General features: G+C 32.5%; 1 protein-coding gene across 3 annotated transcripts in view; it reads right to left on the bottom strand.

Annotated features, from left to right (window-relative positions):
• LOC142344500 (uncharacterized) overlaps positions 1-16383 on the bottom strand; it is an 83277-nt gene that overhangs the window by 23235 nt on the left and 43659 nt on the right. Inside the window, exon 1 of one of the 3 annotated variants that reach the window (XM_075396196.1) lies at positions 2764-4249. The exons of the other annotated variants lie outside the window; for them this stretch is intronic. Within the exon in view, the coding sequence (XP_075252311.1) occupies positions 2764-2784 (21 nt within the window). The 5' untranslated portion in view covers positions 2785-4249. Of the gene's footprint in view, positions 1-2763; positions 4250-16383 lie in introns of those variants that run through there. 3 annotated transcript variants of the gene reach the window in all.

Below are 16383 nucleotides of genomic sequence, written 5' to 3'. Positions count from 1 at the left end.
AAAACTTAAAGATTAAATAACTTTTTTTTTAACTTTTAGTTTGATAGGCGATATACGATAGCAAAGCACATAAATGAGTTCTGCATTTTGTTGGAAATGACCTGTTCCTGCTATAACAACGTACTTGTTCTTCCAGAATAACAAAACTTCCAGCTGATTAGGGGCCGGCCAGTTACAAGTGCAAATGCGGGCCATAGTAATATCGTTATTTTCCAAGAGTATTGTATTCTTTTCATTTGAAATAAATTGATAGGAAAAATGTCATCACTACACCTGATCAATCAAACAGCGTCGTATTTCCGACAAAAACATAGCCCATTGCCCAGTTTCGCTGTAGCTTTTCTCTATGCCAAAAAATTTTTTCATCAGCATGAATTGAAACTTCTGAGTAAAGGAGGTGGTGACTCAGAACGAGGTTATTTAAAACAAGCTAATGCAGCGAATAAAGATCACATTCGCGTTTGTAGTTTTCTTTTAATTCGCTGCGCCATATTTCTATGAATGTTTTACTACACAATGTCAAAACAAATACAAAACATTTAATTCTCGTCAACAAACAATTCGCAAAAGCTAGAAACCAAAATATGGTACAAATAGGCCTCTCACAATTTTATTCTGCCGAAAAAAGAGTACAAGACGGCTCGTGGCGCGACTGTGCTTAGAAGAGCACATGCCAACATACATGACAAAGCTACTAATTGTGTTGATAGCAAAAACTCTTCTATCTATCAGGTTTGTAAAGCTCAAATTGAAGCGTTTTTTGGAGAAAACTTGAATACAACTTTCTTTAATGAAAACTTGAAAAACTCTCAATCCTTATTTAATAAAAAAATCTCAACATATTGAACCACATGCATAATCAAATGCTTTCAAACGTAAAACAGCTCATTGGAAAATTACGTTCAACAAGATCAATCAGTCGCAAAGAAAATTTACCTTACACAAACAACATTAACAATGAGACAGAAATTGTCAAACCAGAAATTGACGCGATGAGTTAAAACGCTAGAAGCAAAAAAATTCAAGTTTTCCTCAACTATTTGTTTCGGTTTGAAGATAAGCCCAACTGATAAAAAAAACTTTATAAATTAGTCGGACTCAATATCCAGTTGAATAGTTTCAAACAAAAGTTACCAAATATCAAGAATTGAAATATCAAAAATTGGAGTGTTTTATTATTTCAAATATCGTATTGTTGGTAAGACCCCTGTTTACAATTCACTTGTCCTATATTCGGATAATTTGTATTTTTGAAATTAAATCAAACAAATAAAAAACTTCAATTGAATATTTCTGTGACGAATCAAAGACAAATTATGAGTTTTTAAAGTTTATATTTTTTGTACTGAGCTTTTTTTGTACTTTATTACCTTATGCAGATGGATCCTGAAGTTTTATGATCCAATCAATTTTGAGCCGGCTGGAGAAAGTACATTTCAAAGTTTACAAAGAAAATAATCTTTTTCGTCTCATCTTCAAACAATATGCTTTTTTCAATTCATTTTGCTACAAGCTCTATACACGTTATCAATTTCAACAATCATATAGTTGTATAGAATCCTCCGGAAGGACTTGGTTTGGTTAGTATTTTGCAGCAATTTAGATAAAACTTTTTCTACCAAAAAACACGCAACTGACTACTATAGAATTTCCACTAAATCGTCCTGCTTAACATATTGACACCACATGAATAGCGCAAGCATCAAAGTAAGGTTTAAGTCTGAAGTAAGTAAGATGAATAAGAATTTTTTTGTTCTCTCTTCAAATGGCTGCCTTTCAAGTTGTTATGTGTTTGAAAGCCCCTTAGAGAACCAATTCTGGTATTTTATGTCATATTAAAGTGAGGACGGCTTAGAAAGTATAGCATCAATTTTCGCATAAAGTTAGCGGAAAAATATGATTTTCAATTTTTCCTTAAGATTTTTCAAATTTAGCTTTCTTATTTTCATTTAAAGCAAACAAATATGATACCTTTACATTTTTCACATTTTGCGTTGAATGAAAAGGCTGGTCAACCGTAGGCCAACCAAAAACTTAAATTCTAGAGTCACCTGAAGTATCTAGAACAATCATTTCCTTCTGTCTCATTGTTTTACATTTTTTCGTATCACATATCCCATATTTCGTCCATTCTTTGAAATTTCAAAACAATTTCAAATACATGTGAGGCGGGTTTGGGAATTAGTGAAGCTTCCCTGAGCATTTTGTAAAATTAAGTTTTGTTTTTAACCCTTTTATATTTCGTAACCTTTTGATCTTTTGTAAAAAATATAACAATGCTCCCTTACCCATGCCGTTGAATCAAATCGTCTATTTAGTTTTTGCAAAATAGTTTCTTCGAGAGGCAATAGAAACCACTTGAGATTACAATTTTTCACTTTTTATTTCCTTTTTTTTTCTTGTACATAAGGTGCATTCAAGTTTCTCATTTGGAGACAAATTCTAACACATAAAATCATAGGAACTCATCATGAGGCAATAAATAGTTTTTAAAAACTCATTTAAAACTCAAAACATTCTGTTCCGAAAAAAGTGTTTTTGAAAGACCAAAATTAGTGTTAAAAAACCTACGGGGGAAAATATATAGTTATCAATACACGTAGAACATTTGCATGCTTGTTAAAACAAATAGTATATTCTGATCAGGTCAGGTATAAAAAACAGAAAATGAGAAATATTTTCCACTACTGACCTTGATAAACAGCTTTTTAAAGCCTTAATTATTATTTTAAAAGCATCATCTGAAAAACTCCATGAACTCACCTCTAAAATTATGAAATCCATGTTGAGGTCTTAACATAAAACTGGTTTCATAAATTGAACTGCAAGGAACATCAAAATAATCAACAATGGAACATGAGTTCGCAGCGTGTTTGTTAGTAGGAGGGGCGGAAAATAATAACCAGAATATACTTTAATCTAGTAATAACACGGCTGGTTAGCTGCGAAATAGGTTTACTGTTCTGTCTTCAGCCACTCAACCGCGACATTTCTCTCTCTCAGCAGCCAATTTTTTCTCAATTTCATTCACTGGCTCAATTTCTTTTCAATTCTACACGAGGCTCCGGGCTGCCTGCTCTACGGCTGTTTCGATTGTCTTTTTGGCAAAACACTCCACTAGGGTTCAAGCAATGTGTAAGGGGTAAATTTATGCTTGTTCACAATGTTTTACAAGCCGCGGGGGTAAAAGTGGGAAAGAATTCTTTGATTTGATTTTGATTTGCTGCTAAGTGAACGAGCAGGCACTTTTTGACACGCAAATTGCTACAAGAGAATTTTCCACTTTTCAAGTAGATTTTTTTTAAAAGTGTGAATTTTAAACCAAGTGAACGCCAAAAATACTCGACTAATAACACGCAGTAAAGAGGTTAAATTATATGCATACGACACTAAGAACAAAGTAAAGAGCCTAACACTTAAAAAAAAACTCGAACTTTTGAAGTACGCAGAAAGTTTTCTGCTAAATTTGGCCAAAAAAATTGAAGCGAATATTTCGCAGTAATGGCGGTTGTCGAAATTCGATTAAAACTGGAATTTGGTGGAAGTTATATACGATTTTATCACGCTGTTTTTAAGACAACCAACTCAAAATGTGGCAGGCATCTCTATTCAAATTCTACTCATTGGCGGGTTGAAATATTACAGGAAAAAGTAACAACACTGCTGCACAACTGCAAGGTAAAACTGATGATTTGTTGTCTGCTTTCCAGGTCGGTGTAACTGGTTGAAGGGACAAAATGGAAGTATACATATATCTATGTTCTCAATATATTATCAACATAGCACTAGAGTACTGCTAGGGTCTGTAATTTCTACTATACATGTCTGCTAATACTTTAAAACATGTATTAAGTGGATGCTTTAATGAATAATGGCAAAATATCCCATGGCTCAACGATGCCACGTAAAAAATATAGTGCTAGTATTGGTTTTAAGCCAACGGTTGATGGGAATTTAGGTGAAAAAGCTTTCCTTCTAGCCAATCAGAACGAATTTTTCAACACAACACAACTATAAAAATGTGTGTGTAAAAGGCACCTTACTCAGCTTAATGTTTGAACGACAAGGAAGCTTAGCAAAAAAGAAACGTTAAATATGATTAATTGATATTAAATTTATGGTTTTTAAGCCTGTGTAAAATGACTAATGCAAAATAGTGTTTACAAATACACACTTAGCGATATCTGTCATTCTCCTTTGAAATAAGACTAATAAAAAACAAGATGGTAATTTTTGCGCCTTCGAGTGACATAAATCAAAAAGGCGACATTAATCGTGACCGACCCAAAATATTCTGAGGTTTATTCAAATGAAAAGACATTAAAGAGTAAATTGTATCAATTTGGCGCTTGCAAATTTACGCTTTGCTACAGTGGATATAAATTGTTATTAGCTATTAAAAATTCAACTGGGAAAAGCTTTGATCTATTCGGGAAGATTTGTTAGCAAACCAAACAAATCCGTTTTTAATGAATGTTACACTACTGAATAAGATTCAAAGTGTGATAAATTGCTTCTAACTTAAGCTATGAACTTTACCGTTCATTGCGTTCCCCCTACTTTAAGTTCTCACATACTGTAAATCTAAATTTCCATGTTTCACGTCACAATTCTAAATGTTAATTATGAGCAAATCTGACTTAAATGCTTCGACCAACACGGAGCAAAATTAATTGATCATAAATTCTAAGTTTCTCCCTAACTTAAAAGATTATCAGAAATCCGGAGCCCCTAAAATTTGTAATTGCCGTGATTTGAGTTGGAGCCAATATAGCGGATTGGGAACAAATTCCTGTCCGCAAACGGTTTATACGAACTACATAATTGCGCCAAAAACGCGCGCAAAAAAAGTAGTCATGCACGACAGAACTCAAGATAACCATTTTGAATTCCACAAAACAGCCAAATAAAGGTAAATAAAGAAGTTACTTTTTCGGCAAGAAGTTAACTTTAAGTTATTTTTAATTCAAGTGTCCCAAAACCTTGGATTTTACGCTTTAAATCGAACAAAAGATTTTCTTTTCAAGGTTTATGTTACATATCGACAATTTTTTTTATTCTTCTAGTTGCAAAACTGAACTTTTTGTAAATGAAACTCAATCGGATGGATTCTGGTATATGCTGATTTTTTGTTTCAATGAATTTTGGATCCATTGGTAATATGTTCAAAAGTCAAACAAGCATCAGATAGGAAGGGAGCAGTGTTCAAAGACATAATTTCATATCAACTTAATTTTTTTGATGTTTCAAAGTTTCTAACTGTAGTGGCATAGAGAAGACACTGCTCCGTCAAATGGAACTCTTGATAACCTGGAGTATATGGTTCTGGAAAATATTTTGCAACAATAAAAAGAACGATTTTCTACCCCACTAAAACATTTACTTTTTTGTTCCGACCCTCTTGAGGGGAAAGGAACTATATACTCAACTGGGTTTTTTTTTCGTTCAGCCAATTTTGACCGATCGATATATTCATCATGATTTTTCCTGGAAAATGACAGTTCTCATTGGCTTTTGATGGAGGAACAAAAACGGCTATTTCCTGATTTGAGTAGATAATTGATGACTTTCTTGACTTGGACTGTTACAATCCAAAAACAATTCCGATTGTAATTAGTCTCGTTTTTAAAAAAAACGATCTTTTCATATCAATTAAAGAAAGAAGAACTCAAATAAAAGCTCACTGTTGATAGGTCCAAATGGTTCTCTAAGCAATTCCAATAGCATGTATCTAGTTTCTTTACTTGATATATTGTGGTCGTTATGACTTTTAAAAATGTTTGACTTTTAAATAAACAATTGCTTATCGAACTTTGCCATTACTTTTCTCCTAATTTTGTCAACTCGTAGCTTAGTGTCCGAAAACAAAGATTGCTTCTTCTTCCTCTTCATTTTACTGAATTAAATTTGCATCTTCTTTGTGCTTTTACGCGCTAAGTTACGGTTTTCCGGCTTTGATACTACTAGATTTCACAATTTATATTTTTAGGCATTGGCCCGTTTTTCTCGTTTTGTGAAATTTTCCTAATAATGACAGTTAACATGTTACATTATTGGCGTTCCAAATAATGCACAATTGATCCTATAAAAGTCTTGAAAGGCGCACATTATGGTTTCAACGGCTTCGATACCCCTTTCTCGAAGAAATTAATCGAATTTTTTACATTTGTGTTTAACTGTCGTTTTCACTTTGTGTTTTTAGACGTGTGATTTTTCTGGATAAAGAAAGGTCTCATTGGCTTTTTATGGAAGAAAAATTGAGCCCATATTCCGATTTGAGTAGATAGTTAATGGCTTTTTTCTTGACTTTGAAAATAATTGTTTTCAAAAAAAAATTTTTTTAACTCGCTTTTTTTTGTCTATTTCTTACCTTTTCCCGCTAATTAGAGGTCACATATGACATTATTGTCTGCAATGAAAAGTGCGAGTGTAAAAAATTTTAATATTTTTTATAGAAGAATTCATGAATTTACTGGCTTCGACACGGGTTTTTCGCAAAAAAAAAGTAAAATAATTTTTGATTTTTTCTATATTTGACGTTCTTTTTGTAGATGCAAGTCATATTCGGAATAAGTACAGTTCTGGAGCGCTACCTTTGGACAACTAACAGACAAACCTAGTGTATTATTTCTTTTTGTAGCTAATGGCTTTCTTGACTTAATATGGAAAAAAAATTATTTTGTCTACTTGTTGACTAATCTCACTAAAGTGACGTTGTATACCACAATATTGGCGATCGATGAAGGCTCATTTCAACATCTTTTGGGGCGCAAAATTTGGCCTTAGGGCTTCGACGGTGTTTTCTCGCAAGTTTTAATTGAGTTTGCGTTTGTTGTCTCCATTTGTTCTTTTTATCGCCGCTTAAAAATTGAAAAATGACAGGTCATAATGCTCTCCTATAGAAGCCTATGTGATCATAAACATGTTGGATGCTTTCAATTCTTATATAATGGTTTTCAATACTTTGAAATTAATTGTTTTTAAAAATATAAGCCAATCTGTTAATTTTGCTGTTTTTTTTCTCTAATTAATACTACCGAGCCTTATTATGGAGTAGTCCCATATGTTTTCTTAGTACAAGTTATTTTGTTTAGTTTCAGTCTTAATCGACGCTATTTTGAACTTGTAAATAAGTTTTACTTTAGATGGACCTAAAAATTTGGATGCAGTTAATGTTTGTTGTTATTGATGTTTGATTTTGTTGTTCGTCTTGACTTGCTTTCTTAATAATGGCTAATATCAATTTATTAAGGCAGTCCACAGTTATTTGCGTTGGAGGCAATCGTTTTGTTCACAAAATTTTCTCTAATTGTTACCGAGCCTTATTATGGAGTAGTCACATATGTTTTCTTAGTACAAGTTATTTTGTTTAGTTTCAGTCTTAATCGAAGCTATTTTGACCTTGTAAAAAAGTTTTACTTTAGCTGGACATAAAATTTTGGATGCAGTTAATGTTTGTTGTTGTTTGATTTTGTTGTTCGTCTTGACTTGCTTTCCTAATAATGGCTGATCTCATCAATTTATTAAGGCACTCCATAGTTATTTGCGTTGGAGGCAATCTTTTTGTTCAAATATTTTTTTTGAAAAAACGAAGTTTTGGGGGTTTTCACTCTGTTCATCATTTGGCAGACAATTATGCCAAAAATGTGGATGAGCGGGGTTGGAACTTTGTGTGCGAACGCACATTACCGAGCCTCCTTGTTATTGTTTAAACTGCAACCGTTTAATGGACTTCTAGCTAAATTCCAAATAAGACTAATTGAACTGCTTATCAATAAGGGTTCAGCAGGATATCGCAAGCAAAAAACACTTCAATTCTCTAAAGTCAAAGAAATTAAAAAAGAGAAAAATTTTCTACTCCTTATTTCTCGAAGTAGTCAATTTTCTCTTATCGTTTTGAATGACGCTGAAAGCACCAATTTATTATGTTTGGTAAGAAAACGCCGTCAAATTAAGACGCAGTGTTATAAGATATTGGGTGATTTTATAGACATTTGCAAGAAATTAGTATTTTTCAAAAATTTATAATTGATTGTTTCCATTTCGGTGAAGTTATTAGTCTATTGTAACCCAGTTGATCTTGAATTAGAAATTGTTTTGAAACATCAGAAAAATCAACAGAAAATAGAAAGATAGATTTTCTGTTGCTCCATTGTCATGTGCTCCCAGTATGTGCAACTTTGTGAAACATCAATTACGTCAATTTTCAACGGGTCGATAGTATGTGTGCTTAGCGTTAAGTGCCCGCAAAAACAGTCAAATATCATTTTTGCTTGGAATTCTGTTTGCCTTTCTATCTAATTGAAAATGTTTTAGCAATTTTCAAAGACTGCTCACGTTGATTCGACCAGTGTACAAAATGGATACACTAAAATGAACCAAAATAGTGCCTTGGGGAACTCCGCGAAAAAATTTTAGTTATAATTACCTCATCAGTACCTTAGTTGTTCAGTTGGATTCACATTCAGGTTTGAAAAAAATCAGAAAACAACTATTGTGCTATATTCTTCAAACTAAAAATTTTCATTTCCTTTTTCATTTAATTAGCGTCTTTTCTTTAGGTGTTCTCACTTTCCATTTTTCGCGTTAACATTTTTCAGTTTAAGTTTTATCAGAAATCTGTTGAACTACCAAAATTTTTTAAAAAGTAAAAGTAATTAAGAGAAGCCGGTGAAATTTAAGAAATATTTTGTTGTCTTTTCTATGTTTTTTTAAGAAGTATAGAGAAAAATTATTCCATTTTTAGACAAAGTTGTAAAATAGCTAACAAATTATCCGTATAAGGTCGCTATTCACTTTCTTGACATACAACTGAAAAGGAGATGGAATTTGTCAGAAGTTTTTCCAAGTGTCAAAAATTGTTCTTATTGTATGAGAAGTTTCTGTTAGACTTTAAATATTAAAAAATCACAGCGTAACCCAAGGGCCAATTAGCTCAAAAATAATGAAAAATAGCAATTGCGGAAATGAATTTTGAGCACCTAATGCACTATGATCTATTGACATAGCTTTATCAGTTTCTCCTATTTCTTTTGATATTGATCCTTTAACCATTCACGTATTCAATGTAATGCACCATTCCAGGTGTGAATCGAACAATATTCTTTTCAGTAGTAACAGTTAGTTAGCAGGGTTAGAAGTCAAACGTAAAACTCACCAAAAACCGCGATCGAAAGGTAAAACTGATTAATAGAACACACAGAGGAATTTGGGAAAGGAAACGTATAGTCGTCTGTCAGGAAAATTAGTTTCTCAAAAAATGGTACTTATCAAATTGACCAACAAAGTTTTTAAATATGAGTCAAAACAAAAATTTATTCAAAAAACCGACTGACCTAAAAATGAGAAATCATGTAAATTTTATAATATTAGCACACATAACAAAAAAAACTTTTTTCTATGCAATTGAAACAATCAATTCGTTCACACAGTAAGAGGAGGGCCATCCCAGGATCGACAAAGTTTCTATTATTGAAGAAAAATTGAAATGCAAGAAACAGACAAAAATTAGTTAAAATTTTTATCAATTTTGATGTCATGTTTCTGCACTAAAACAGTGTTATATATCGCTTCCCCTTTCTCCTTTTCCGGTTCCAATTTATTTATTTTAAATAACTCTCCTTTCTCTACAAGCAATAAAAATTGCAAATTTTTAAACAAAAATCCGAAGTAGCCTCTAAGCTCACAACAAGAGAACTCAAGTCTTTGAGTTGCGCAAAAAAGTGTTCCAAACGTCGATCAAGACTTAAAAAAATGCGCAGGAACACGCAATTTTCCAAAGTCCCGAAACTGCATTATCCAAGAAAAGCTGCAAAACAATTTTCATCTTTCCGAAATTTCAATCAGTCATTTATGCGTAAGCCAGGTGAAACGCAAAACACAGATGATTCACTCGATAATATTCGACTACAAGAAAAAGCAGCTATTTTGTAAAAATGTTTTCATTAACAATTTAATTTAATTAACAAAGGATAAAAAACATTTTAAACGCTTGTTTTCACCTTCAACACACTCAAGACCACTACTAAGCAAAAATGATTATTATCAGCTCGCGAAAAATTTTGTTTTAGCGATGGGATCTTTTCTGTTATTTTAGTGAATATCTTCCTCCACATTTACAATTCCATTACAACAAGTTATTATTTTCTGAGTAAAAGTGAATCTTAAAATTCTGTAATAACTGCTAATCACTACTGCACTCACTTAAACAATTTTTAAAAACCAAAGCGGAGAAAATTAGTTCCAAGTACAAATGCACAAGTTCATGTTTTGACTGCTCTCCATTTAGAAGCCATTTTTACAAGCAAGAGTTTTTTGTAATGTTTCTCTTGTTCGGTTTTCTGATTAATACCGGAGTGGTCGAGTTCAGACTGTTGTCCTGTAAGATTCTACAGCAAAGCATGATCCTACTAGCCTTTCCGTTGAAACCAAAAGTTTTTATTGAGTATTAATTTTGTCTATAAAAAAGCAGAATGATTGAACATAACCGGCAACCGCCAAATTGTTCTCAAGCGGCATGCATATGGCTACCTCTGGTTCCATCAAGCTTGAGGGAGGTCGGTCACTTATTGAGACGCGAGGTTGGGAACGAACGTGGGGACGAGCGGTATAAAAGTGTCGGTATAATAATGACAGTCACATCTAGAAGTATTGATTCTTCAGCAACTTCGTCTGAAAGAGCTACACAGCAACTTATTGTTTAGCCAGTAGTAGCCACAAGTACGCAATTTATTACTAATGAGGAGATATGATCCATTCAATTGACGGAACATCCAGCACCCACTAGCAGACGTTTTAATTTGACTAAATGTATAATATATACAAGCAGTTGCATATTTAGTCAAACGAAGTAAAGATAAATGAATTCACAAATTTAACATTAAAAAAAACATTAGTGGGCTCTGTCTGACCACTAAAATCAAAAATTTAAAACCTGATTGGTTAGATTGTGGTAAAACTTGAAAAACTAGTCCAGAAAATATCTTTTAAAACTATCTTTCACCTTTGATGTCTTAATGCGTAGTATTCGTAATGATTTGGGTAGATTGTTCCATTTTTTAGCTATTGGAAAAAAGCATTATTGAGATAATTTGTCCAACTGTAATCCTGAAAAATGATTTATTTTGTTCGTCTATTTATGTGATAAATTACACTTGGAATATTGAATTGTAGTCGTAAAAATACAAAATTAGGCGAGGTATATTTCGATATTATGTACTTGAAACATATTTATCGATTCTCAGGTTTCTCGAATTTTTATATTGAGATCTGAAAATTGTCTTCCATCTCCAGTTTACTTGCCGTTCAAGCGAAGACATTAGGTTTTTCTTAAATTTGATAATTAACAGAGCCGAGAAATCCAGATGCGATAGCATAATCGAATTGAGAAGAGTTTGCACAGTTTTAGATGCGAGTTGAATCCTTATTGCTTTTATTGTTTTAATTCCTACGACCGCGCTGAGAAAAATTTTTGTTCCGACCCCTCATGAGGACTATATACTCAAATGGTTTTTTTGGTTCGGTCAATTTTAGCCGCTCGATATAATCATCGTGGAGAGTTGTTAGTGGTATCATTAGAAAGCCAGTCCAGCGTAGAATAAGGAATTAAAAAGATTTTTTCGTTTTTCGTTTTTTATAGGGAGTTATCGAGGTTTAAATTTTGTAAATAATTGCTGTTTTTATTCACATTTTCAGCATTTTTGACCACATTTTTTGTCAATTTTGCTTAAAAAAAGAGTTGTGAGTGGTAGAATATGGAATCCCATCTAGCGCAGAATAATGAAGCCCATCTAAGGTATAATATGGAATTAAATTTTTTTTTAATTTAGTTTTTTTAATTTAGTTTTCTAAAGCAATTTATCTATCTAGGTTTAAATTTTTGTGAATACTGGGATTGATTTGCGTTATTTTTGTTCACATTTTCCGGAAATTTCATCTAAAAATGTACTGAATTTTGTTAAAATTTGTTAAAATTGTTAACAGTAGTGTTGTTGAGTTGATTTTCAAATACGAAAAAAAATGGTTGACTATTTTTATTTATTTTTTGGCTACAATTTGGATTAAATATTTCAAAAGACAGCATTTTTCGTCAAAAATTGCACTAAATGTGTTTCTTTGGTCAAATATGATTCAATTTGCGGGAACTACACATCTAAAAACCAACACAATCTTTTTAAACTCTAGGGGGCTAGTCCTTCTTCCACTTCCATTGGTGGTGCTCCGGAATTAACGTTTGGCTGTTTTTTTAACTTATCTAAATGATTACCAAAAACGCAGCACTTTTGAAATTTTTTACTGTTAAATTATCCATATCTGTAACAGTCGAAACAAAAAGGTTTTGTTAGCGGACGAACAGCAATTAGTTGCTTCTAATGATTCGGTTTTTTTAAAAAAAATCGACGTTTATTATGTTAGTTAATGAACAGAAGAATTCAAATCAAAGCTCACTGGTGATGGGTCCAATTGCTTTCCAAAGCATTTCTAAGCTAACGTATCTCGTTTTTTGCTCGAAAGCTTCCGGTCGTTTTTACTTTTAATTTTTTTTTGGTTCTTTAACTAAAGCCACAACTTTTTGAATTTTTCCACTCTTTTTCTCGAAATTGGTCATTTTGTGACATATTGTCAGCAAAAAAAAAAAGAAAAATTCTTCGTTCAATTGAATTAAAATTTAGTCTTTATTTCGGTTTTGAGCGTTAAGTTATGATTTTCTGTCCCTGATACTACCAACTTTCGCTGACTCTTTTCAGTTTTTCCTGTTTTTGCAAGATTGCGGAATTATTGACAGTTCCCATAACACTTTACTGGCAATCTAAGTAGAGCACCGTTTAACAAACCAAAATTGCTAAAGTTCCTGATTATGGGTTAAACGGCTTCGACGAAACCGCATTCTTGAAGAAACTAATTGAGTTGTTTTTAACTTTGTCTTTAAAGGTCGTTTTCACTTTTACTTTTTGTCGTATGAAACTTCCTGGAGAATGTCGAGTCCCACTGGCTCTTATAGAAGTTTAGATGAGCTTTTTTTGGTTTAGGTAGATAGCTGATGGCTTTCATGACTTTGAAAACAACATGACAATGAAAGAAATTCTTTCTAATTTCGTATTTTTGTTCATTTTTTTGTGTTTATGTTACCTAATATCGTTTACTAAAGATCAGATATTACATTATTGGCGTCGAAAGAAGGCGCAAGTGTACAAAAATGAAAGAGTTCTGAAGCATTCGTTTTGACAGAACTGGCTTTGACACGAGTTTCAAAAACAGTTAAATAATTTATCTTTTTAGTCTATATTTGAAGTTGTTTTTGTAAACGTAAGACTTATTCTGATTAGTTACAGATCTTATTGATAGCCTATTTTGGAGGAAAAGACAAAGCTATCTAATTATATCTTTTTGTAGCCAATGGCTTTCAAGACTATGAAAATAAATGTTTTCGAAGAACACAAATGTATTTCTAATTTTACCAATTTTTCGCTTTTTTGTCAAAATTTTATCAAGTCCCATTAATGAAAAGTCACGTGACACCTTGTCAGCAATTAAAGAAGGCTCAACTGAACATATTTTGAGTGGCAGAAGTTCTTTTTGTAACCACCAGAAAAATTGAATAGAGAGTGGTCCTGATGCTCTCCTATACAGGCATTGGTGCTTAAAAATTTTTGATACTTTCAGTTGACATCTAATGGTTTTCCTTATTTTGAAATTTATTGTTCTTAAAAATATAAGCGAATTTATTAAAATTGAAGCTTTTTTCTTTTTTGTCTATTTGTAACGGAGCCTTATTATCGACTGGTGCCTTATGTTTTTTAATAAAAAACAATTTAATCCGCTTGGTTTCAGTTTTATCTTACGCTATCTTGACTTTGTAATCAATTTTTGTTTAAAAAAGCGGACATAAATTTTGGATGTAATTAGTGTTTGTTGTTGTTGTACTTGTTGTTGTCCAATTTTGTTGTTCTTCTTGCCTCGCTTTCGTAATAATGGCAGATCACATCAATCTAATGCGGAATTTTTCACTCATTGAAGTATTTGCGTTTGAGGCGATATTTTTATTCATACACAAATTTTTTGAAAAATACTTGAAATATCGGGGTTTACTATCCGTTCTCATATGGATCTGCGGGGTCGAAAAATCATGTGCAAACGCACATTACTGAGACTGAGCCTTGTTTCGCTTGTTTCAACTTGAGATTCAAACCGAAATAATTATCAATAATTATTCCAAATTATTTGCATTCGATTTTCAAATAACGGCTTTATTGTCAACTATTAAATATTCCAAAATTTTGGTTACAATTCTGCAACTTAGCATGAATTTGAGATACTTTGTTTTCTCTGCGTTCAGATTAATCTGGCTATTGAATTTTCAAGTAGGGACTACTTTTGTAAAAACTTAATCTGAAGAAAATAACACGCAATCCTCTGCCTACTGTATAATTTTGTATAAATTTTGTTGAGTTTTTGAGATGATCAAAGTATAATTTAAGAAGTAATGGACAAAACACAATTTCCTGGGGCAAGCCTTGTTTCACTTGTTACCACGTAGAGTAAACATCATTGGAGCGAACTCGTTGTTTCCTATTAGTTCAATAATTTTCAAAGAAACTTACTGCCGAAAGATTAAATCCCACTTACATAAATTTTGTAGGAAATTTGAATGAGAATTAGAATCAATTGCTTTAATGAGTCCAATGGAGCCGCATGTATTGTCCTCATCATCCTTTTTTTCGAATTGACTCGGTCATTAGGAGTAAGGCAACGCTAGCTGAAAATTTTTAGCCAACTTTTTTTATTTAATAACATTTAGCGGATCACCTTTTTTAAAAAGGGGTAACATTCGCACCTTTCAAATGGCTGGAAAAATATTGTTTTTGCCTTTTTTTTTGCTAAATATGTACTTCAAATGTGTAGCAATTAAGCGTATTGCATCTTTAATTGCCCATGAAATAACTTTGCATGTTCCTAAAGCTTTGTTTGGATTCAAACGCCGTATTGCAGGGAGCATCAATCTCAATCCAATGTTTTTCAAAGCAAATGGCACCAAGAAACATCACAGCAGCGTAATAAAACTTATTGTAGAAATTCATTTTATCCGAAAATTTCAGCAATTTATTAGGCACTTGGAGTCGCGTCAAAAAGTTGAATTTTTTTTCTAATAAGGTGTCTAGTCTCCCCTCTGTGCAACAACACTAAGAATTATCTGATTTGAGCTTATAAGTGTTGCTCTAACAAGACTGTAAAAATGGATATTGCTGTTGTGTTTGCAGTGGATTCACAGCTTCTGCTGCTGGTTTTTGTGCCCAGACTTAATGAATCTGTGGCAGCGAGCAATTTTCGAAAACTGCAGATACTGCATTAAAAATGAAAAATTGCAAAAACTTTCCATGTTTCTGAGATGTAATTGGTGATAATTTTTTGGTGATAGTAAGCCAGCTCCAACGCAGCTAAGATTTTTTGGGCAAAGATTTCAGGGCAAAATTTTGACTAAAAGTAAAAGACAGCCATTTTGCAAACGTGTTTTCAGCAGTTTACATGATTAACGAAACCAGATTTGTGATAATTATTTGAACAAAGAGAAAAAGTTTTTAAAAGCCCGTTTCGATATTCAACAAACTCAAGACCACTGCTTAGCGAAAAATATCTTTTTCAACACGTAAAAACTTTTGATTAATGATGGGATAACTTTTGTTTCATGATGTGTTTTTGTGTTAATTCAGTGATCATTTTACTCCGCATCAAAAAATTCCTCACAACAAGCAATCATTTGCTGAATAAAGGTGAATCTTAGTTTAAATACAGATATTCACTACGGCCTTAAATAATAAAAATGCAAAAGCAAAGCAGAAAAAAATAGATCCATGTACAGATTCACAAATTCATTTTCGACTAGTTTCTATTTACATGCCATTTTTACAAACAACAGTATTTTTGGAATGTTTCTTTACACTTTGGTTTTCTGAATAATACTGGGGTGGTTGAGTTCAGAATGTTGTCATTTACAATTCTACAGCAAAGCATAATCCTACTAGCCTTGCAGTTGACATTAAAAGTTTTTATTGAGTATTAATTTTGTTTATAAAAAAACAGAATGATTGAACATAACCGGCAACCGTCAAATTGTTCTCAAGCGGCATGCATATGGCTACCTCTGGTTCCATTAAGCTTATGTCACTAAGGGAGAGAGTTAAATAACTCTCCTTTCTCTACAAGCAATAAAAATTGCAAATTTTTAAACAAAAATCAGAAGTAGCCGCAGGAACACGCATTTTCCAAAGTCCCGAAACTGCATTATCCAAGAAAAGCTGCAAAACAATTTTCATCTTTCCGAAATTTCAATCAGTCATTCATGCGTAAGCCGGGTGAAACGCAAAACACAGATGATTCACTCGATAA

This window comes from Convolutriloba macropyga, chromosome 8, assembly GCF_964194025.1.
Source record: "Convolutriloba macropyga chromosome 8, txConMacr16.3, whole genome shotgun sequence".
Taxonomy (NCBI): domain Eukaryota; kingdom Metazoa; phylum Xenacoelomorpha; order Acoela; family Convolutidae; genus Convolutriloba; species Convolutriloba macropyga.
Note: the sequence above shows the minus strand (reverse complement) of the source record. Positions and strands in the feature narration are given on the sequence as shown.